Source organism: Melospiza melodia, chromosome 9 (genome assembly GCF_035770615.1).
Source record: "Melospiza melodia melodia isolate bMelMel2 chromosome 9, bMelMel2.pri, whole genome shotgun sequence".
NCBI classification, from domain to species: domain Eukaryota; kingdom Metazoa; phylum Chordata; class Aves; order Passeriformes; family Passerellidae; genus Melospiza; species Melospiza melodia.
The window spans coordinates 12,514,830-12,533,641 of record NC_086202.1 but is presented as its reverse complement, the minus strand read 5'-3'; the positions used below and the strand labels follow the sequence as shown (position 1 = coordinate 12,533,641).

At 43.0% G+C, this 18,812-nt stretch overlaps 1 protein-coding gene across 6 annotated transcripts in view; it reads right to left on the bottom strand.

Annotated features, from left to right (window-relative positions):
• Positions 1 to 18,812, bottom strand: part of NT5C2 (5'-nucleotidase, cytosolic II) — a 59,244-nt gene that overhangs the window by 14,759 nt on the left and 25,673 nt on the right. For 3 of the 6 annotated variants that reach the window (XM_063163285.1, XM_063163286.1, XM_063163287.1), the window contains one exon: positions 15,845 to 15,918. In XM_063163285.1, coding sequence (XP_063019355.1) covers positions 15,845 to 15,918 — 74 coding nt within the window. Of the gene's footprint in view, positions 1 to 3,467; positions 3,510 to 3,604; positions 3,665 to 15,844; positions 15,919 to 17,291; positions 17,443 to 18,812 lie in introns of those variants that run through there. The other 3 variants (XM_063163290.1, XM_063163291.1, XM_063163289.1) reach the window with 3 other exon arrangements.

Sequence of the window (18,812 nt, the reverse complement as noted above, 5' to 3'; positions counted from 1 at the left end):
AGTCCTGAAGCTGAGCAAAGATTGTTGGTAATAACAGCCAGCAATTGTTGGTAATAACATGTTGTGAGAAAGAACAGGATGTGGCTGGAGAAGGGGGCAATGTGGAGGTAAGGACAGCACTTTTCTGGGGCAAACGTCCTTGTTCTGGCTCCCAGGGATAAGGACAGCACAGCTCCAGTGAAGGAATGAGGTTGAGAAGTGGGCATGGACTATATGGAGGAGACAAGACCACCCAAGACCCTCCAACCCATTTTCAGACAGGTCTGGAAGAATGGAGTGCACATGGTAACTGATTTCCATGGAAAACAAGAGCCCTGTTTGCAAGGTGGGGAGGACTCATCTATAAAAAGACACCCCCACAAAGCCCTGGGGTGTATGTGCTCCAGGACACTGGGCACCTCATCAGCGCTGCTGCCAGGACTGGGGATCTATTTTTCTCATTTTCTTCCTTCTTCTCTCTCTTCCCCTCTTCAATTCATCTCTTTCTTTCTTCCCCTTTACCCTACCCCTTTATCCAACCCCCACTGCTGTGTGCTTACACTACAAGGTGAGGGATTAACATACCAATTCTCATGCCAAGTGTAATTTACTAATAAAACTTTGTAAGCTTCTGTGGATACCCTGGCTTTCATCATTCCTTTCAACCACGAGCACCTACAAATCCTGGGTGCTCCCTTCCCCTTAGGAGTGGAATACCACAATGTTCTGTCTTAAACTGGTCCTGAGATAAATAAATACAACCCTTGACTGCAATGAGGGTTACCATGGGTTCAAGGGGTCCAACACTTGAATATTACAAATTTGGCTGAAAATGTGCAAGTTACACAGTAAACTCATTAGAGGACAGACTGATTTTCCTGAGAGAGATCCAACACATCTGCGGGCCTCATTATATATATTAATACACATTGTCTATACTTTGTCCAGTAATCACCAGCATATATATATACACTGTGGTATACAGAAGTTTAATCTGAGAGGAGAAAGAAAATATATAAAATATTAAAAAAATAAAATTGAAAAGGCAATGACTTTAGATGAAACAAGACTGTCAGAAGACTGAGATCACAGTACCCATGACAGAGGGCTCCTGTTTCTCTTAATAACCTAAAAAGTACCAGAATCCCAAGAGTTAATTTTCCCCATTAAACAAACACCATTAAAAATGTAATAAGCAAACTTGTAATGGTCTTAAACAGGTAACTAAAATCAATACAGCAGTTATCAAAATGTCCAAGCAATATTATACCAATGGCAAACATCAACAACATGATACAACATTCAGTGCACGTAGTCTTTTCTATCCTTTAGGAAAGGAAGGATTGATTGAGTTATAGATAGGAATAAGCAATCAAAAGGTACAGCTAATGAGGAAAGCAGTGACTGACAAGGCAATTCTGGGGAGTGAGCTAGAGTTGGAGGGAGCAATAGGCAGTTAGGTGATGAACAAAACTGTGAGAGTAACACCAGAGCATCATCTGGAACAAGGAATTCCTCTGATTCAGGACAGTAAAGGCACTTCCCAAGGAAAACTCTTGTAAGTACACCTGCACACATTCTCAGAGTGTCAGAGCTCTGTACAGCTCCCCATTAAGTGAAACAGACTCCAATCCCCCACTCTGTCCATGAAGCTGCTGCACTCCTCCTTCCCAGCCCCTGGGAAATGGACCATGCTACCAACTCAATCCATAATGCATCGCTGCCAACAAAACACCTCTCTGAGGAAGCCCTGGTCTTTCTGAAGTCACCAGCCACAGTGATGCTGCCCACACAGGAACCTAGGCAGGAGCACACTGGCATCTCCTCTGGACGAGCAGAAGTGGCATCCACAGCTCCAGCAGAACCTTTCCAGGGAAATTGTGGGGCTTTCTGATGAGCAATCTGTGTATCTTTCTAACACTGCACAGGGAACAGCTGGGTGGGACACAAGGTCAGCTGCTCACAAAATATGCTTGCTCAATTTATTTCTTTCGTATTTGCCTCTCCATCTTAGAAAATCACCACAGACCTCCTTTTAACTCTCTAAGGAAACAAGCTGAAGCACTATTAGGAAAAAGGCTGAAAAAGAGGTATCAACCTCAGCCTCCATCATCCCAAGTCTCTGCTGAGGCAATATATTAATTAGCATTATTCTAAATGTTTCTTTTGTGGGGTCAGTTATTCCCCTTACCTCTCAAGCCCTAGATTTTGCTTCTTTGATGTCTCTTTGAATAACACTAAACTATTAGCTCATTCATGCCTCAGATCCCATCTCTATCTTTCTACTACTCCACGATATCTGGGAAATGAGAGCCTTCTCCTTGACACATGAACTAAACAGAGACATAGGAAACTGGACTCCTGAAAGGACAGTAAATGTTCTCTAGTTACCAGCACACTTACTGTTCCAGATAAACTTTCCTTTAATTAGACACAGAGCTGGGAAGAGACTGAGAGCTCCCTGAGGCCACCCTGAGAGCACCCTTCACCACAGCACTGCTGCATCACCTGGAACCAGCCACAACCCCCTGGCATTTCTCACAAGCCCATTTGAGTAACTGGAGCTTCCTCTGGGCAAATAAACCATCCACCTCCTCAGATCCAGGCTGACATCATTGCAACTCTGGCAGCACATCTGGGGAAGATGCCCCAGTTACAGGTGTTACTCCATTATTTCAACATGGTACTCGGGGCTGGTTGCTCTCTCTCATGTCTTCAGGCAGCCATGAGGAAACAGAGTGGAGAGGACAGATCAATACTTTGCTCTGCAGCTGCATGATGAAACCATGGTTTTAAACTTTGCTGGAATATCCCCTCCCTCAGACCTGGTTGCTGAATCCTGTTCCTCTGATGGAGATTGTGTGTCATGGCCAGGGCATGAATTCAGCTATTTGCCACACAGTCTGCTGTGCCCAACTCTTGCACCCAGCTGAGAAGGGCACAGTCTCTGAGCATTCCCAGCTCTGTGACAGGGGAGGAGGCAGAGCCACAAACACAGTTTCACACCATCCTTGCCAACACACATGGGATGACAGTAAAACCAAAGCACGCGCTACGACTTATTCTGATTTCATTTTCTTACAGCTTGATGGCCACGTCTCTGCCACAAAGCCAAGTCCTCAGCTCCAGAGGAATTGTTATTTTAATAGTCCTGTTCCAACACAGGCAGATGCTTCTGCAGCACAGGGCAATCAGCACCCAGTGCTCATGGATTATGCAACCAGGGTGGAAAGAAAACAACTAAAGGTTTTAAAAAAACAGAAGCCAGTTGACAGCATTCCAGCTTCCTCTTCATACCATTACTTGGCTTAACAATACACCATTAAAAGGTAAAAAGCAGTACCCCAGAGTGAACACTGCAAGCCTTCAGGTCTGTGATGAGTGATCCCTGACTGACACAGGACGTGCTAGCAGGGAAGCTGGTCTGGAATGAGCAGGGTTGTGCAGTAAGGTATGCAATTCTCATGCATTTGTGTGGTTGTGTTTACCTTTGCTGCCAAGACACATACAGTTACAATTTTACAGCCTTCCTGAAAAGGAAAAAAAAATAAAGAAAAAGAAAAAAAAAAGCTCTCTACAGAGGCTCCAGCTTATGCAAAATGCTGCTGCCAGGATTTTAACTCACATGAGGCAGATGCAGATTCAGAGTGTCACTCCAGGCTTGACGGAGTTACACTGGGCTCCCCTGTTAAAGAAAAAAATCAGACTGATTTTAAAACTGCAACAGCTCTGTGCCATGTGGGACTGTGTCTGCTGGAGCTCTGTCCTCTGGCAAGCTCAGAAGCTGGCCTGGCAGTTATTCCAAATACACTTACAACTGATTTACAGAAGAGGCACAGTTGGTAATCGTGCATCCCACAGGCAAAATTCTGTCCTCATATCCACAAAGCAGTCTTAGATCATCAGCTCAGGGATAATTAGGAGGAAGAGGCTACAAGCACATTGCCCAGGTGGTACAAATCCTTCATGTTTCTCTCAGACACAGAGGAACTGGTTCAAGAAAAGGTCTTGTGCTGTTTTTGCAGCATTGCCATTATGGTCCATTCCTCAGTCAGTGAAAAATTACTCTTTCAGGACACCTTTCACACCATACAATGCCTGCACGTGTCAATGCAGGAGGCTTGGGAGACCGAGTCAGGAGCTACTCTGGGAAGCTGAGAAGAGAATTTTGCCCTACACCTTGCAGGGGCTCCCAGGGAGAGCCTCGCACACCGGGTCAGTCTGTGGGCACATCTGCATTTAAATGTCCCCTGGGACACGTGTGGGCTGCCACAGGCACAGCACCACAGCACAACCAGCACCACACCTGCACACAGAGCACCGCAGGGCTCTCACTGGCAGGCACACACAGGAGAACGCCAGGGATACTTTGCAACTTACAGGTATGCACTGAGTAATCAAGAATTATCTCTGAGACCCAATTTGCACTAAATACAGAGCTGAACTGGTTGGAATGATGTTGCAAAAATGACCCACAAAAGTATGCAGACCTCCTGGAAGGCTTCTCTGAAAATAAACGTTTAAGGCCTGTTTTGTTTCCAAATGAATAGCTGGGGAAGGCTGAAGTGCATGTGATGGCTCTGCTTAAGCTGTGAGGAGGAGAAAACCCTTTAGGGGCTGCCTGTATCTTCCCTTGTTGTTCTCACACACAAAAATTCAGGCACTTCTCATTGAAGATGTGACTTGGTTTGTTCCAGGGCTTGCCAACACTTCTTGCAAGGTACTCATGGATCTTGGGAGAGAAGCAGGAGTTGAAGTTAAAATGATGACCCCTTTCTGCACTGCTTCAGTCACCTCCCATTCGTGAGATGCATTTGCTGTCTCAAACTGCACACCTGCCAGCAGTCCTGCCTGCCATTTTATTTCCAACCACTATGGATTTGGTGCTGGGAAAAGCCCTGATTTGGGAACACTGACAACACACTGACTTCCCATACCACCGAGGCAGCTTTGAGGAAGGAGCTGCCCTCCACCAGAACCCTCATTTAGGAAGGGAAAAACAAGCTCAGGAGGTTGCTACAACAAGAAGCCTGCAGGGAGAGCAGCTCCTCTGGGCAGAGAGGCAGAGCCAGAACCACTAAATGATTACCTGAAGCACCATTTGCATTTCCTCTGGTTTTTCCCCATCTGTTACTCTCTTATGATGCCCCACCACCTCCTGAAGGAGCTTCATCCCTTCCATCTGCCAACTCCTCACCTGCCTTTCCTCCCAGCTGGGAGACAAGAGCAGCCCGGGGAGAGGTGCTTGTGATGCCCCCCAAACCAAGCCCACACTGTCAGGGCACCTGCCAGGAGCAGCTGCTTGCTGCAGGTGGTGCATCCCTGCTCTGTCCCTTGGGCACACTCTGTCTGGAGCCCTTCCCCACACAGGTGCTGTTCTCCCATGCTGTCTGTGCTGCTGACTTGCAGCTGCCCAGATAAGATCAGAATTTCTTAAACTAGAGGCGATGACCTCCTCCAAAAGGGCTGCAAAAAGCTTTAACAAATACTAAATCTTGAGAAATGCTACCTACTCTCTGGGTTCTCCAGAGGTCACACAAAGACAGATAAGCCAAAATGCAGACACGTAATGCCTCTTCTCTGAAGTACAGGAAATGCAGCCCAACTACTTTGTGTTAAGTCTTGAAGAAATGAAAGCAAAATAACTAAAACCAGTTTTTTTCAGTTGCTGCTTATTCTCCAGTGAGTAAGGCATGCAAATCAGGCAGTTAGGGACATACATGGGCAGGTGGCGAGCTGCCATGATCCAGATTTATATGTCTCAGGCACAACATGCATAATTAAGCTTGTACAAATACATTTCTGAAATTACACAAACCTGACTTACACAGCAGGATCAAAGTGTTGCTCTGAATTGCACCACAAGTAAGTAATGTGTAGTGGGTTTGGTTCACCAAGTATGCAAGTGTGTACTAGGAATAGATTTATATCAGTGTTGTACTGACAAAAACTGCTCAGTTAAAGCCTTGAGGACTGAGATCCCCTCTTACAAACCCACTCCCTGCAACAGTACAAATATCTATGTATCCTGCCTCAACAATGTCTGTCAAATGAGACCCTAATGTCCCAGAACATGATAGCTCTGCCCCAGAACTCTCCATTCTGTCAGTATCTCTACACATGGCTCCAAGTCAGGCATTTGCTGTCCACTACATTGTGTCTGTGACAGTCACCCCTCCAAATAATACCACCACTGGCTATTTCACACAAGCTCCAAATACTCATTCCTTGGCAATTCTGATCATCTAATCTGCAACTCCTGCTGAGAATCCAGAGGGAAGCAGCCAGTGACCAGTCCTGGAGGTGTTTGGGACACCTGACTTCATTAAAAACCAAACCCCATTGAAACAACAATACCAATTAAATGTACTTCTAAGTGTTGGGCAAGCATCTCACATACTGCCACAGTATGAGGAAAGTGTCTCAGCTGCTGGGCCAGAGGTCTCTGATGATCCCCAGCTGTAACCAGGTAGTGAGGAATGCCATCTGACCTCTACACACTGACCCTCCTTTCAGGGTATCTTATCTTCAAGATTTGTTACACAGCAATGCCACTTTTCATATACAAGTGGAAAGGAGGAGGATTTCTGCTCCAGCACACTAATGACTTCAGCCTCTGTGTTACAGGGCCTTTTCTAATCAGGCAGGTATTGTCAGGCACTGCCACTGAAATGCAACAAAAGGGCAATGCTAAGGTTTCTTAAGCTATGCTGCTCTCCATGTTAAAATAATTCATTACTTACACAGGAAGGAATCTGAAATGTCATGTTTAAGTTTCACACCTGGGTGTTAACTACCCTCAGTTTTGACAGTGCAGTCAGACTGCTCAGCTCTGATGGGAGCCCAGGCTCACGCTTGGCTTGCACAGCCTGCCAGGGTGCTGTCACTTTGCTCTGGAAATAAAGCTGAGCATTTTCTTTCCCATGAGAACTACAAACCCTGCAGAGGCACCTGTGCCTGTGGGACCCTCTGTAGAAACACTCAGCTGGGTTGGCAATCCCAGAAATAGGGATAAGCACAGACCTCCAGATCCCCTTCCCTTGTATCTCTCTTTCCAATGACACATCAAGTGTTATCCTCAGCTCCTGCTGCAGCCACTGAAGGCATTTCACTTCACAGTATCCTCACTGGCCATGAAGGGAAAAACACTCCTGTTTAAAGCTCTGGTGTGTCCAGCAGTGGTTTGGGTCATCTCTGCCCACATAAACACGCTCCCTGTGTGCAGGCAATGAGCACCTTTGTGCTGTGCTGACCTGGGAGCTCAGTGCCTGTAAACAAACTGACAAAGTGGTAAACGTGCCTGGCTGCAACCACAAGAAATCCCAAATGAAATCCATGGGACGACTCACATGTTTTCAATTAGGAACGTGCTGAACTTCTGACTTGCCATTTGTTTATGAACTCAGCTGAACTGTGACTATAAAGGGTTTGTCTGCAGTCAAAATGAGTTGAAAACCAATTAGGAACAGTCTCCAGTCCTCTTGTCTCCTGGGGTTTGATTTTAAGCACTTAACCATAAATAAAAATGTACGGTACTATGGAAAGCAGAATTGCAGCATTTCAGCCTATATTTAAATTGACTTTTCATAATACCAAACAAAATGGGTAACATTGGTTTGTGTCTTTGAATTTTTATTTTTTCAGTCTAAATGAGAAGAAACTACTGCCAGATTGAGTATAATTTTCACTTACCCATAAAAATCTTTTCAAACACAGAAGTGACCTGGGCAGTAAGACAAAGCTTAGCTTTAAAGCACACTTCAATATTTAATGTACCTTTTCTATTTCATTAAAAATTATGTGTCTGTAGTGATCAGCAAACAATACCTTGCCAAAAGCTCCAGGTACATCCCAGAACACTTTTGTATGCTGAACACACGAGCTGCTCTGCCCTGCATGAGCAGCAGATCTTGCACAGCGCCTTTGTGCCCACAGATGTTTTTGACAGTAAATCTGATAGCAGAAACCAAGGCAAGGGTCACTAATCATCAGAGGGTTGGATGTGAGCTCCAGTGGCTCCCTGGCACCCTTTTCTGACCACGCCAGACTCGGGGCTCTGGCTGGAAAGCAGAGCAGCACCAGGGCTCTGCAGTCCCCAGCCGCAGCAGAGCACCCACTGCAGCCTAAGAGCAGTGGAAAATTCCTTCCCTCTAACGCTCCTGCAAACATCCCCAAGTGCTCAGCACAGCTTTCAGCTCTAAAACCTCTAACCTGGAACTGTATCAGCTCCCCTTCTCCCACTCTGCATGCTAACAGGCTGTGTGAAGGCAGGATTTGTTGTTGCCTCACTGTGTGCGCAGCCTGGCTCTGAATTGCTGGGTCCACACCTCAGGTTGTTTCCAGTGCTGCCTTTCTGCTTGTATTAAAAACAAGTGTTGTCAAGTATCATCAGCTTTAACTCTTCCCAAAGCAGGCTTATTAGTGCTCTCATTGGTAAATTCCAGATATTTTTAGCTCTCTGCTGCTGCACTTTGTTTGCCTTCAATGTAACAAAGATTTGGGCTGTTTGAATATGCCTCAGAGGCTGGCAGAGCAGAGCTTAGTGCTGGAAAGATTTCTTCTGCTGAATAAAAATGAATGGCTTGAGGTAAGAACAGCAGCACTGAGGTCACAGTGTGCATGTTGAGAGAAGCAACTCAGACAGACTTTGAATTTCAAGGAAACTTCAGTTTGTCTGTATTTTAATAGTTGACATAACTTTCCTTTGCACTGGATTAATATTTTAAAAACTACTAGAGTCACCTGTTATTTCACAGGAAATGTTTCGTTTCCCTGACACAAGAGAATGCTTTTTGTGCTTAATAAATGGCCTTCACAATTTACCTCTCTCAGATACAGCCAACTGTGAGTTGCAATCCCATTTTGGAAATATCCCTGCATTTCCATGGAAACAAACTACTTTGCCAAAATATGGGCTTAGTTCTTCAGTAAAGACTTATGAACAGGGAAGAAATAGTTGCTTGGGCTTCAGGTTCAAACATAATTTTCTATCATCTAGAAATAAGAAGCAAATTACTCAAAGGCCTAGAAGTCATTAATATAAAATACTTAAAGCATTTTTCAGGTTTTATCAGCATCCACACAGATTCAGCTTCTTATTTTTCTCCATATTGACTGAAGAGAGTGAGCCTCCAAGGCTACACATTTGTTTAACAGTGTGCACCTGGGCTTAGATGCAGCACAAGTGCCCGTGCTGGCAAGAAGCCACATACAGAAGTTTTTCTGTAGTGCTAAAATAAGGCATTCACAAAGCAATGGCACACATGTGATCTCAGAGTTAAAGCCTTCTGTACTCTCAGCTTTGGTTCCTCCTACAGAGTAAGCTGTTGGAGTCATCACAAGGGTATTTGCAACTTAATAGTACTTCTGTTGTGGTATTAAGATTACTAGATAAGGGGCTCGATTAGATTGAAAAATGCCTCCCTATTTTCATCGAGCTTGCCTCGGGTATACTAACAGCCTGCTGACCCAGCTTGGTGTTATCATCTTGTTTTTGAGAGCAAGAAAACAGAATATAGCAGCTTTTGAAACTTTCCTTACACTGTGAAGACTCATTCTTTCAGCAGCTTCTGTTTATCACCGTGATTCCTCAAGAATCCACAGCCAGCAGATTAGCAGTTTGTCAGTCAGTGATTTACTGGGACAGAGCAAGCACCACATGCTCTCTGCACTCCTCATTCCCAATGCCAGCATGTGAGATCCCACAGCTCCAGACCTCATTTGCTCATTACACAGCTTTAAATGGTCAGGCTCTGAAGAGCAGCAACACAAAGAGAGCAGGGACAATAATCACTGCACTGGTATTTGAAAAGACATCCAGCTCAAAGCATACTTGGAACAATTTGGCTTCTCCGTCTGCCTTTAGCTTTAACACACCACTGGCTAACCCTGCCTCTGAAATCTGCAAAATCTGCACCTGTCAAACTGGCAATGTGCAAATGTGAAAAGGCAGACAGCAGATGTGCAACAGTCAGGGCATCTCCCAGTCCTGGCTAGAAGAGTTGGAAGGCTTCTCCTGCACATCGACCAACTCCCTTCTCCAGCCACCACATTATTTCTGCATGACACAAAGAACTGCGTTATCCAGCAAAAAGGGAAAGAAGCAAAACTGCTTAGTATCTCCCCAAAAGAGCCTCAAAGCCTGTGGTCCTTACATCACAATGAAACTGAAGGCAAACCTTTACCCTAAGCAGGAGTGCCTCGTTAGAACATTTGCATTAGAGTTCAGCACTAATAAACAGACAATGACAGCACCTGAACTGACATCCAGATACACTGCAGTTGTTTACAAGCTCAGTAGTTTAAGTATTCAGCTCAGTCTTTCATGTATAAAACTCCCACATTTATGATTTGTTTTTCATTTGTGCCATTCAGAATTTTTTTTCATACAAGGTACAAATTCATGAGTCCCATTTCTCAAGAAAATTAAACAAAACTGAAACACAGGAATCTGATATACTCAGCTACAGTAAAAACAGTAGATGGACTGAAGAACCAGTTCTCAATTCTGCTGTCACAGTTTCTCCCAGATCACACACAGCAACAATCCAATTCTGCCTTCTGGCTCAGTGTATCTTTTCCAGAGTCAACAGGTAAAGGAAAGCATTTAAAAAATGAGATGAGGGTGTGAAAAAAATCTCCTCTTCCAAATTGCAAGGATGGCTTTGACACAAACACCTACCTGAGGAAAGGGCAAAACCTATTTATGCATGTTGCACTTTGGATTGAGTTGGGAAAGACTAAAGCTGTCTTTCCCGTATCTTTTTCCATGTGATGAGAAGGGAAATGCTACAAGCTGAAAGCATAAGCAATTCTGCAATAAAATCTTTGCAGTGCACTAAACCTTGGCATTAAATTGGCAATGTTTCCAGGACACAAGCTATATTCCAATCAGATTATGTTGCATTAATCACATTTGCACACAATAAAACCAGTATTTTTCAAGCCTCATTTCCCCTCCTTTTTTATTGAAACCATTTTCAGCACCCATTGATAATTTCATTATCACTTTCTGGAGAACTCAGAAGCAGCAATGAATTAAGCAGAGGAAAAGCATTCCAAATGAAAGCATCCTGTCTACTGATATTACCTCTTATCTACTTCAGAGACAGAAGATAAACTTTCAACAAGGCTGTAACTTTTGGAGAAGTAGAGTAGTCACAGAGGAATCTTTTCAAGCACAATTGAGTTTGTAATTCTTACTACCCCGCTCCATCTGCCAACGGCCCAGTGTGAAATTACAGCCAGTTTGGGAACCCCACTGCTTTAGCTCTGCTCCTGTCAAGGGACATCTATCCATCACCTCATTGTGCAGCCTGTCCCATTTAAGAGCTGGTAATGCCAAGGCCTCCTGCATTATTTGGATCCAGATCCAATAATTAAGTGTAGCTCATACTGAGTAGGAAGCAGCCAAATAAAATGCTGTGTGAAACCAGTCTCTCTCTGCTGCATTTCCAAGGGGTGTCACCAACTCCTCAGGCTCAGGTGAGTGTCACAGTGAAGACTCTCCACTGACATACCTTTATTTTACTTTATGCACTTAGCAATAAACACAAAATGGAGAAGGCTGTGAGTCTTTTGGATGGCATGCAACATTTTCCTTTACCAAAGCATGAGCAGTTTTGACAGCACTGGTGCAAACAGGCAGGCAGAGCAGAATTGTTAGTGACTGTTGATCTTCTGGCTGGATGAATAAGCAGAGATGAATCACTCAGATAATAAATGAAACTACTATTTAGCAAACAAAAAATAACAGCAAAAGGACCTTCAATCTCTCTAATTTAAACAGGAATTGTTCAGTAATTCTCAGTCCTGCCCTGACAGCAAATTCAGCCCTGGGTGTAACGCTGTGGCTTCCCAAGGAGCACCGGAGGGAACTGGCAGGGCCTCGCTCCCAGGCTGGCAGGCAGCAAGGTCAGAGGCAGGGAATGAAGGGCTGCATAACATCACAGAAACTTGTGCTAACCTCCACTAACAGCAAGGGCTGAAACAGCTGGTGACTCCTGCTTGTGTCAACTGCTGCAAGACTTTAAACAGAAACTACTTAACTAAGCACACAAACCACAGTCAACCCCTGCTGCTCCTCCCGCTCCTTCCACTTGCCTCCCAGTAACACCTAGCTTTAAAAAGCATTATTTTATGTACTAAATGTGACTCCCAAACAGACTGAATAGGAAGAGGACAGCCAGTTTCATACATAACACAGATTTCTGAGCCTCTTGTATTGCTGTATCTAAAACATTAACCTAGGGACATTTGGGAGTTTCCAAACACATAAGAGATCTTATTCACTCCATGAGAATACAACAACAATCCTTTATGGGAAAACAAGAAATCTAAAACCTGTGAGAGTTATTTAAATTTGCTTTCATTTTATTTTCCCAGCAGTCAAAATTAATTCTAGATGTAATCACTGAGATTACAAATTCAGCTATTTAAGGTCCATCATTTCTCAACAAAAAAGCTAAAACCTTCGGGCTCTTCTACACAAAAAGACTTTGTTTGCCCAACCCAACCATTAACAGTATTTCTCAACCCTGTGCAAGGAAAGAGACAAGCACAATTGGGGAAAAGAGGAGTTCTTTACAAAAATTTGAAGCTTAATTTAATTTTGGCTTGAAAGCAAACAAAATCACTGTGAAATGCTGCATCAGGTAGCCTTGAATTCTTTTAAATTCTGAGTTAAATGTTCTTTAATTTAATACTTCTAAGAAGTACTACTCTATAAATTAACACATGAAATTGTACTTTATGTGCAATGTAACATGATGATACTAAAACTGCTCTCAGCTGGCAAGCTGACATTCTCAGACATGCTGGTAGTAGAACACGATCGCTGCAGTGTGTGCATGGAGCTGTTACTACACACTTCAAAATGCAAATGCCATGTCCCTACCAAAATTAGATTATTCTAGACAGAAAAGATGGTTATTGTAAGTAGATCTGTGTCCTTAAATTCATAAGGTACAGGAATAAAACTGTCTCAAGCTTCTAAAGTTCAATATACGTGAAATGATTCTGAGTTTCCTGGTACACAACCACCTCCTAAGGAAGACTTCTGGTGCTACCAGTGGTCATTGATTTGGAAAGAAGAAAGAGACAAGACAGGAGTACTTCTTTACAAGACAGGTAATTCAGTGTGTATCAAAATAATCATCCTGAGATGGCAAACATATGACTGTCATCAGTCTATTTCTGATGTGAAAGTACACAACAGAAGGGGATGTCACATACAGATTTTGACAGGGTCAATGACCCTGCCTGCCTTAAGTTGTTGAATAGGAAGATTGTGCTCGGATATTTTAAAAAACTTTATAGAAAAGTAACCTAGCAATGTCTGAAAGTACAAATGCAGAAAACTAGATGAGGAGCTAATGACACTGGAGACGCTTGTGTTCTTTTCTTTGGCCTATTTACGTGTTTTGAATGGTCTCCAAAAGGCTTCTGCTCAGCATGAGCTATCTGGTATGCAGATACCATTTCCAGATGTTAAATTACACATAAACTGGCTTATTTTTTTCTTTTTTTAATCAAGAGAAGTAGCATGTCCATGTGAACAAGGGTGTAAAGGATAATGCGACCAATCGGAAAACACAACAGTCTCACGAACGCACTAACTATAGCACACTACTGTAATACTTCCCTTGTTCCACTTCTTCATTATAACTTCCAATTAATTTATTATAATTGTAATCATATTCTAACACTGCACTCTTTAAAGCCCCTGTAGTGGATAAGTATTTTTTCTTGTATGCAAGCTATAAGTAGCTAATAATGGTCAGATAACAAAAGCCCACATGGAGAGGAAAGGATGACTCTGAGACATAAGAAAACAAACAGGTAATTTCAAAGGTTAATTTCCAGTTTGAGTGGAAAAAAGGGAAATAGTACTTAGCAGTCATAATGTGTTTCATCTGCAAAAGGCTTTCCAAACTAATTACATTCTCACAACTCCTAGTGAACTGATCTGCAACTATTATCTCTGTCGTACCATGGAAGAAGTCACAGGATAGCAGCTTACCCCAGAGGGGGCCAGATTTCCAGTTTTCTGCTCAGACCACATCCCATTTATTTTTCTTTCTCACACCCTGTCTCTCAACTCCTCCAAATGAACTGACTTTGCCTGTTCAGCTGGAGCACTGTGATCTTCCAGCCTCAAAGCCCCAGGTTTTTATGTCCCTGGTACTGCTTTAGGATGCTTGGAACATTCACATTTTTTCCTTTCATCAAATCAAGCATCATTTTGTGGATAACAACACATTTGCTATGTGTTTACAGGAACAATGAACATTTGAGGAAAATGAACAGTCAGGTAAGTGAGGACAGTGCTGAAGCTGTCCTTCTGTCAGGATGGAAATTAGCAATAAACTTCAGGCTCCACACCAGCCCCACTGGGATCACCTGGGTCCTTGGGAAGTGCCACCACTTCCTTTGCAAAAGGCACAGAAGTTGTTTTGCTGTTACTGAAGTGAAACCCACAACTTTTATTTTCTTTTTTTTTAAAGCATTTATTCTTCAACAACTGTTTTTCATGCACCCCTTAAAAGCACTGCCACAAGCTGTCACAGCTGGGAAACACAAACAGAAAGCACATGCCTGCAGTCATATCCAGCACAGATTAACAATACACTTCATGACTTAAAAAATGTCAAGAACTTTAAACAGATGTATAAATTAGATGGGTAACAACCAAACTTTTTATATGTAAGACTTCCTTGTAGATAAAAGAACACAAGGAACTGATCTAAATATAAACTGCAATTACCTGCCACAGTCTCCAAAACTGCTCCTTGCAGCTGAACCATGAGCCTACAGAAACCTTCCTGCCCTGCACTTAGCCTCTGACCCCAGCTCTGACCCCCACACTGTCCCAGCCTCATTACTCATCTCTCATTCCTGCTCAGTACACAGTAACCAGATGACCATAGCTGACATACTGCATTAATCTATTATTAGGTGACCCTGACACACTACCTCACATCTTCTCAGTTCATATACACAACAACTCTAAACTGAAATATTAGTGGTGATAGGGACTTTTTATCCATAACCTTGGAAGTAGTAACAAGAAATAAGGCAGGATGGTACATGACATCCTCAGTTACAGCCTGTATGATACTATAACCCAGGAAAATGGAAGTGAACTTTTTATCTCTTCCTTCCTTAAAATACATAACATGAAAGTCTGACCATGAAGAAAATGGTAGCTTTATTTCCTCTCATCAAAAGTCTCAGGGAACTTGCCTGTTGAAAGATGGAGAAGTCATGCAAGCAATTTTATGAAACCAAAAGATCTTATGCAACGTCCCAAAGCTTTTCTGTCACAAAGAATGGGCAAAGCTTTACGAATTAACTTGTTCAGCTGACACAAGGCACTGCCCCTGCCATGCCTCTTCTTAAAATCAGTCACTGATGTGGCTAAACCAGGAAGAGGGAAGAGGAAAACCTATTCAAAAATCACTCTCCCAGGACGAGGAGAACCTGCTGGCCAAAGGTGTAGCCTGCTATATGCACCAAGGATGAAAGAAATCACCTTGTTATTCAAAGCCAAGCATGCACAAGGGGCATTGTCAAAATACAGTGGAATCTAAGGGAGCAGACTCATTAAGCTTTGGTTTTCTCAACATCTATAATCACTTGAAACTGTACCACAGCAACATGGCTTGTGACCAAATACAGCTTGCAGATAACAAATTTAAGGGAAACACCTAAAATGAAAGTGCAAGGAATAGTGAAATATACATTTACTAACAGAAGAAGCACCTATTAACTGGAGTAGCCCAATCAGCTTTTTGCTGGTTTTTGCTCAGCAAGAAGCAATATCTCAAACTAAGTCAGTGTTCAAAAAACTTAAGAAGATACTCACCAGCAAGTGTATAGTCCATATCAAAACCAAAGCACTTTATCTTCTCCATGGCTAAGCTTCTGTTTACAAAGACCCTGAAAAGAGAGAAGAAATATCACCAGAGGTACGAGCATTTTCAAAATACTCACGTTTTAGAACAAACACATTCTGCCACTGTCAGGGTGTCGGGCTTGCATAGGTCAAAATCAGCAAATATACCTGAAAACAGAGTCAAGTCTCAGATTTTGCGAGTTCTCCTGAAGCAAAGCCATGACTTTGCAGAATTATTCTAATTATTGGTATGCTGTCCAAAGACACACACGCATGCATGCACACGCACACGCGGCCTTCCATGTGACCTGCAAACATTCCTAAGAATACAAGTGCAAAATCTCCTGAAGCAGAATGCAGACCTCAAAGGATATGAAACTGGAAGCAGTAGATTCAAAGCCATATAATTTGCTTGATTAAAACGAATTATTAGTAAGAGATAAGAAGGAAAAGAAAATAATTTCTGTGAATAAATTCACAGCATTTGCCTCCTATTTGAAACTATATCTGGAAATTCAAAGCAAACCTAAACAGATCCATTTTCACATTTTCACCAATACCATTAAAAACATGTAATAAAGCTCTGAAAAAGAGTAATTGAGAAAAAAATTCATACACAAGATATGCCATTTCTATTGTGAAAAAATTTTATTTATAACTCCTCTGAAACTTGCCAACTGCTATTTTGTAAATTTGACTTTTACGATTAATACTTATTACAAAGAGACTCTAGGCTGAGCTGAATGCTGCCAGACCCTTTTAGATGACAGCATTAATACATTATATCCAATTTAGTTCAAATAAGTAACAGGGTAAAGAAATAGGTCAGAGAATACAACAAAAGCTTTTCTTGCTTCATGTTCCAACTACGACAATAACTAAGCTGCTTATGTTTCCCCACAACTTTAAAGCATAAAGCAGATCTGTAATTCAACAGGACTTCTTTCCTCTGCCTTATCTGAACTTCAAAAATGAGAGTCAGAACTCATCTGTGGGAGGGAAGCTGAGCGTTTCAACACCCATCTCAGACCGAAATCCCTGCACTGCTCCAGCTGTGATGCCAAGACAAAATTCTCCCGCAGGAGAAAAGTCCCAGAGCCTTTGCTTGTACTCTGATTTCAGCATGTGAAAATTCTCCAAATATTTACTAAGTGCACTGCCCTCAGTGCAGTGATTATCCTCTGAGCAGCGGCATCGGCAGCGCTGCCGGGACGGCAGGACAGCGAGACACAAAGGAGACGGCAAGTGCGGAGCCCTTGCATGTTCGGGAAGCCGGGAAAGATGGGGGAGCTGGGGGAGCTGGGGGAGCTGGAAGGAGCCCCAGGAGGTTCTGCTCGGGGCAGGTGGCAGCATTAGCAGCCCTGTCAATCTGCCCCAGCCCGCGTTTCGCAGCGATCGCGCAGCCCGGTGCTCTTACCTCATCTCCCACCGATGTGCTCCTTGCTCAGCTCGCAGCAGTCTGATTCAGCTACTTGTCTGAATCATATTACAGAACTCCTTTAAAGCTTCCCCGGTACCCATGCAATTTTGCTTGGATCTGATTTGACTTCAGAAGATCATTATGCCTGAACCGAGCCTTAAAGTACTGTATATCTTCTTGGACAGTGTTCTAGAAAACACATCTGTGGCTAATTTAACCAGTCACTGGATATTGTTGTTGTTCCACACAAATCCACTTGGAATACAGTTTCTCTGGCAATAGTGTACTTTCCCTCTAACCTTGCACACTCTCTCTGGGAGTCACTGTTTCCTGGCAAAGTGCCTGCCTTTGACAATGGGGCTTGTCACTAAGGGGCCTTGGAGGTTATAGATGACGCTCTTTTCTAATAGATTTATGTGTTACCTAAAGAAGACAAAGTGATAGGATGAACACTGGAAACCGGCAAAGAAATGCCTTTTGGAAATATGAGATGGGCTCCTAAGTCACTAAAATTCTCTCCTGAAATAGCTGGCTTTTGAGTAGGTGGAGCAAATTATCTGAATCTGCAATCTGAATCCCTGTTTGTCTTTTAACATCGAGACAGCTCTGATTTACAAGAGACCAAGGAGAAGCACTGTTTAGTACTAAATACAGTCTGATACTTTGTATAATGCGTATGATTACATGGTGGTGGTGGTGCTGCTGCTGCTGTCAGGAAACATTATTTATTAGCTAATTCAAGCATAATTTCTGATCTCATGTTTTTGCAGCTTGTTCCTGAGAATGCAGAGCTTTAAGAAGGAATAACATACCTCCAGGAGACACCAGCAACATTTTTTGTCTAACCTGCAGAGTCCAGTTCAGCTGTGGCCTTTAGATTTAATCCCTGCAGCACAGTTTTCTGACTGTCTTTACAGGACAGAAGCAAGAAGGGAAATTCAAAGAAGATTACAAGATAATTTCAGAATTGCAGCATTTGGTAAGTTTCCCAAATAAGGACAAAAACCACCAGTACTAAGACACAGCTGAATGCACTCACAAAAAGGGTAATATGACAGTGCCTGTGAAAGGCACAAACAAGGGAGCTGTGACCCAAGAGATCTGTTCCAGTCCAGCCTGCCTGTGTTTAGATGATGACGACACCAAACTGACCAAAAACCATGGAAAGATCACCAAACCTCTGACAGATGTCATCCCTTGCTTTTGTAGTATTTAGAAACTGAACCCAAAACCAGCATACCTTGAGACTGACGATCTGGAAAAGTTTTCTGAGCAACAAAACAAATAGCACCCACTAGTATATTTTTGTTCCGGAATAAGTCTTTTGGAAAATTACCATAGCAGCACCCTTTGGTAACAGCTGGTGAAGAGGCCTCTTTCTCCACCAATTTGCACTTATTGCCTCTGACCTATAAGCTGCACTGGCAGGGTCTAATCACACCCCAGCCTGGCACATTTCAAGGCATGCTACCAACTGATCTGATGTGGTAATTACTTCACCCACCAGTGCTGGAGTGA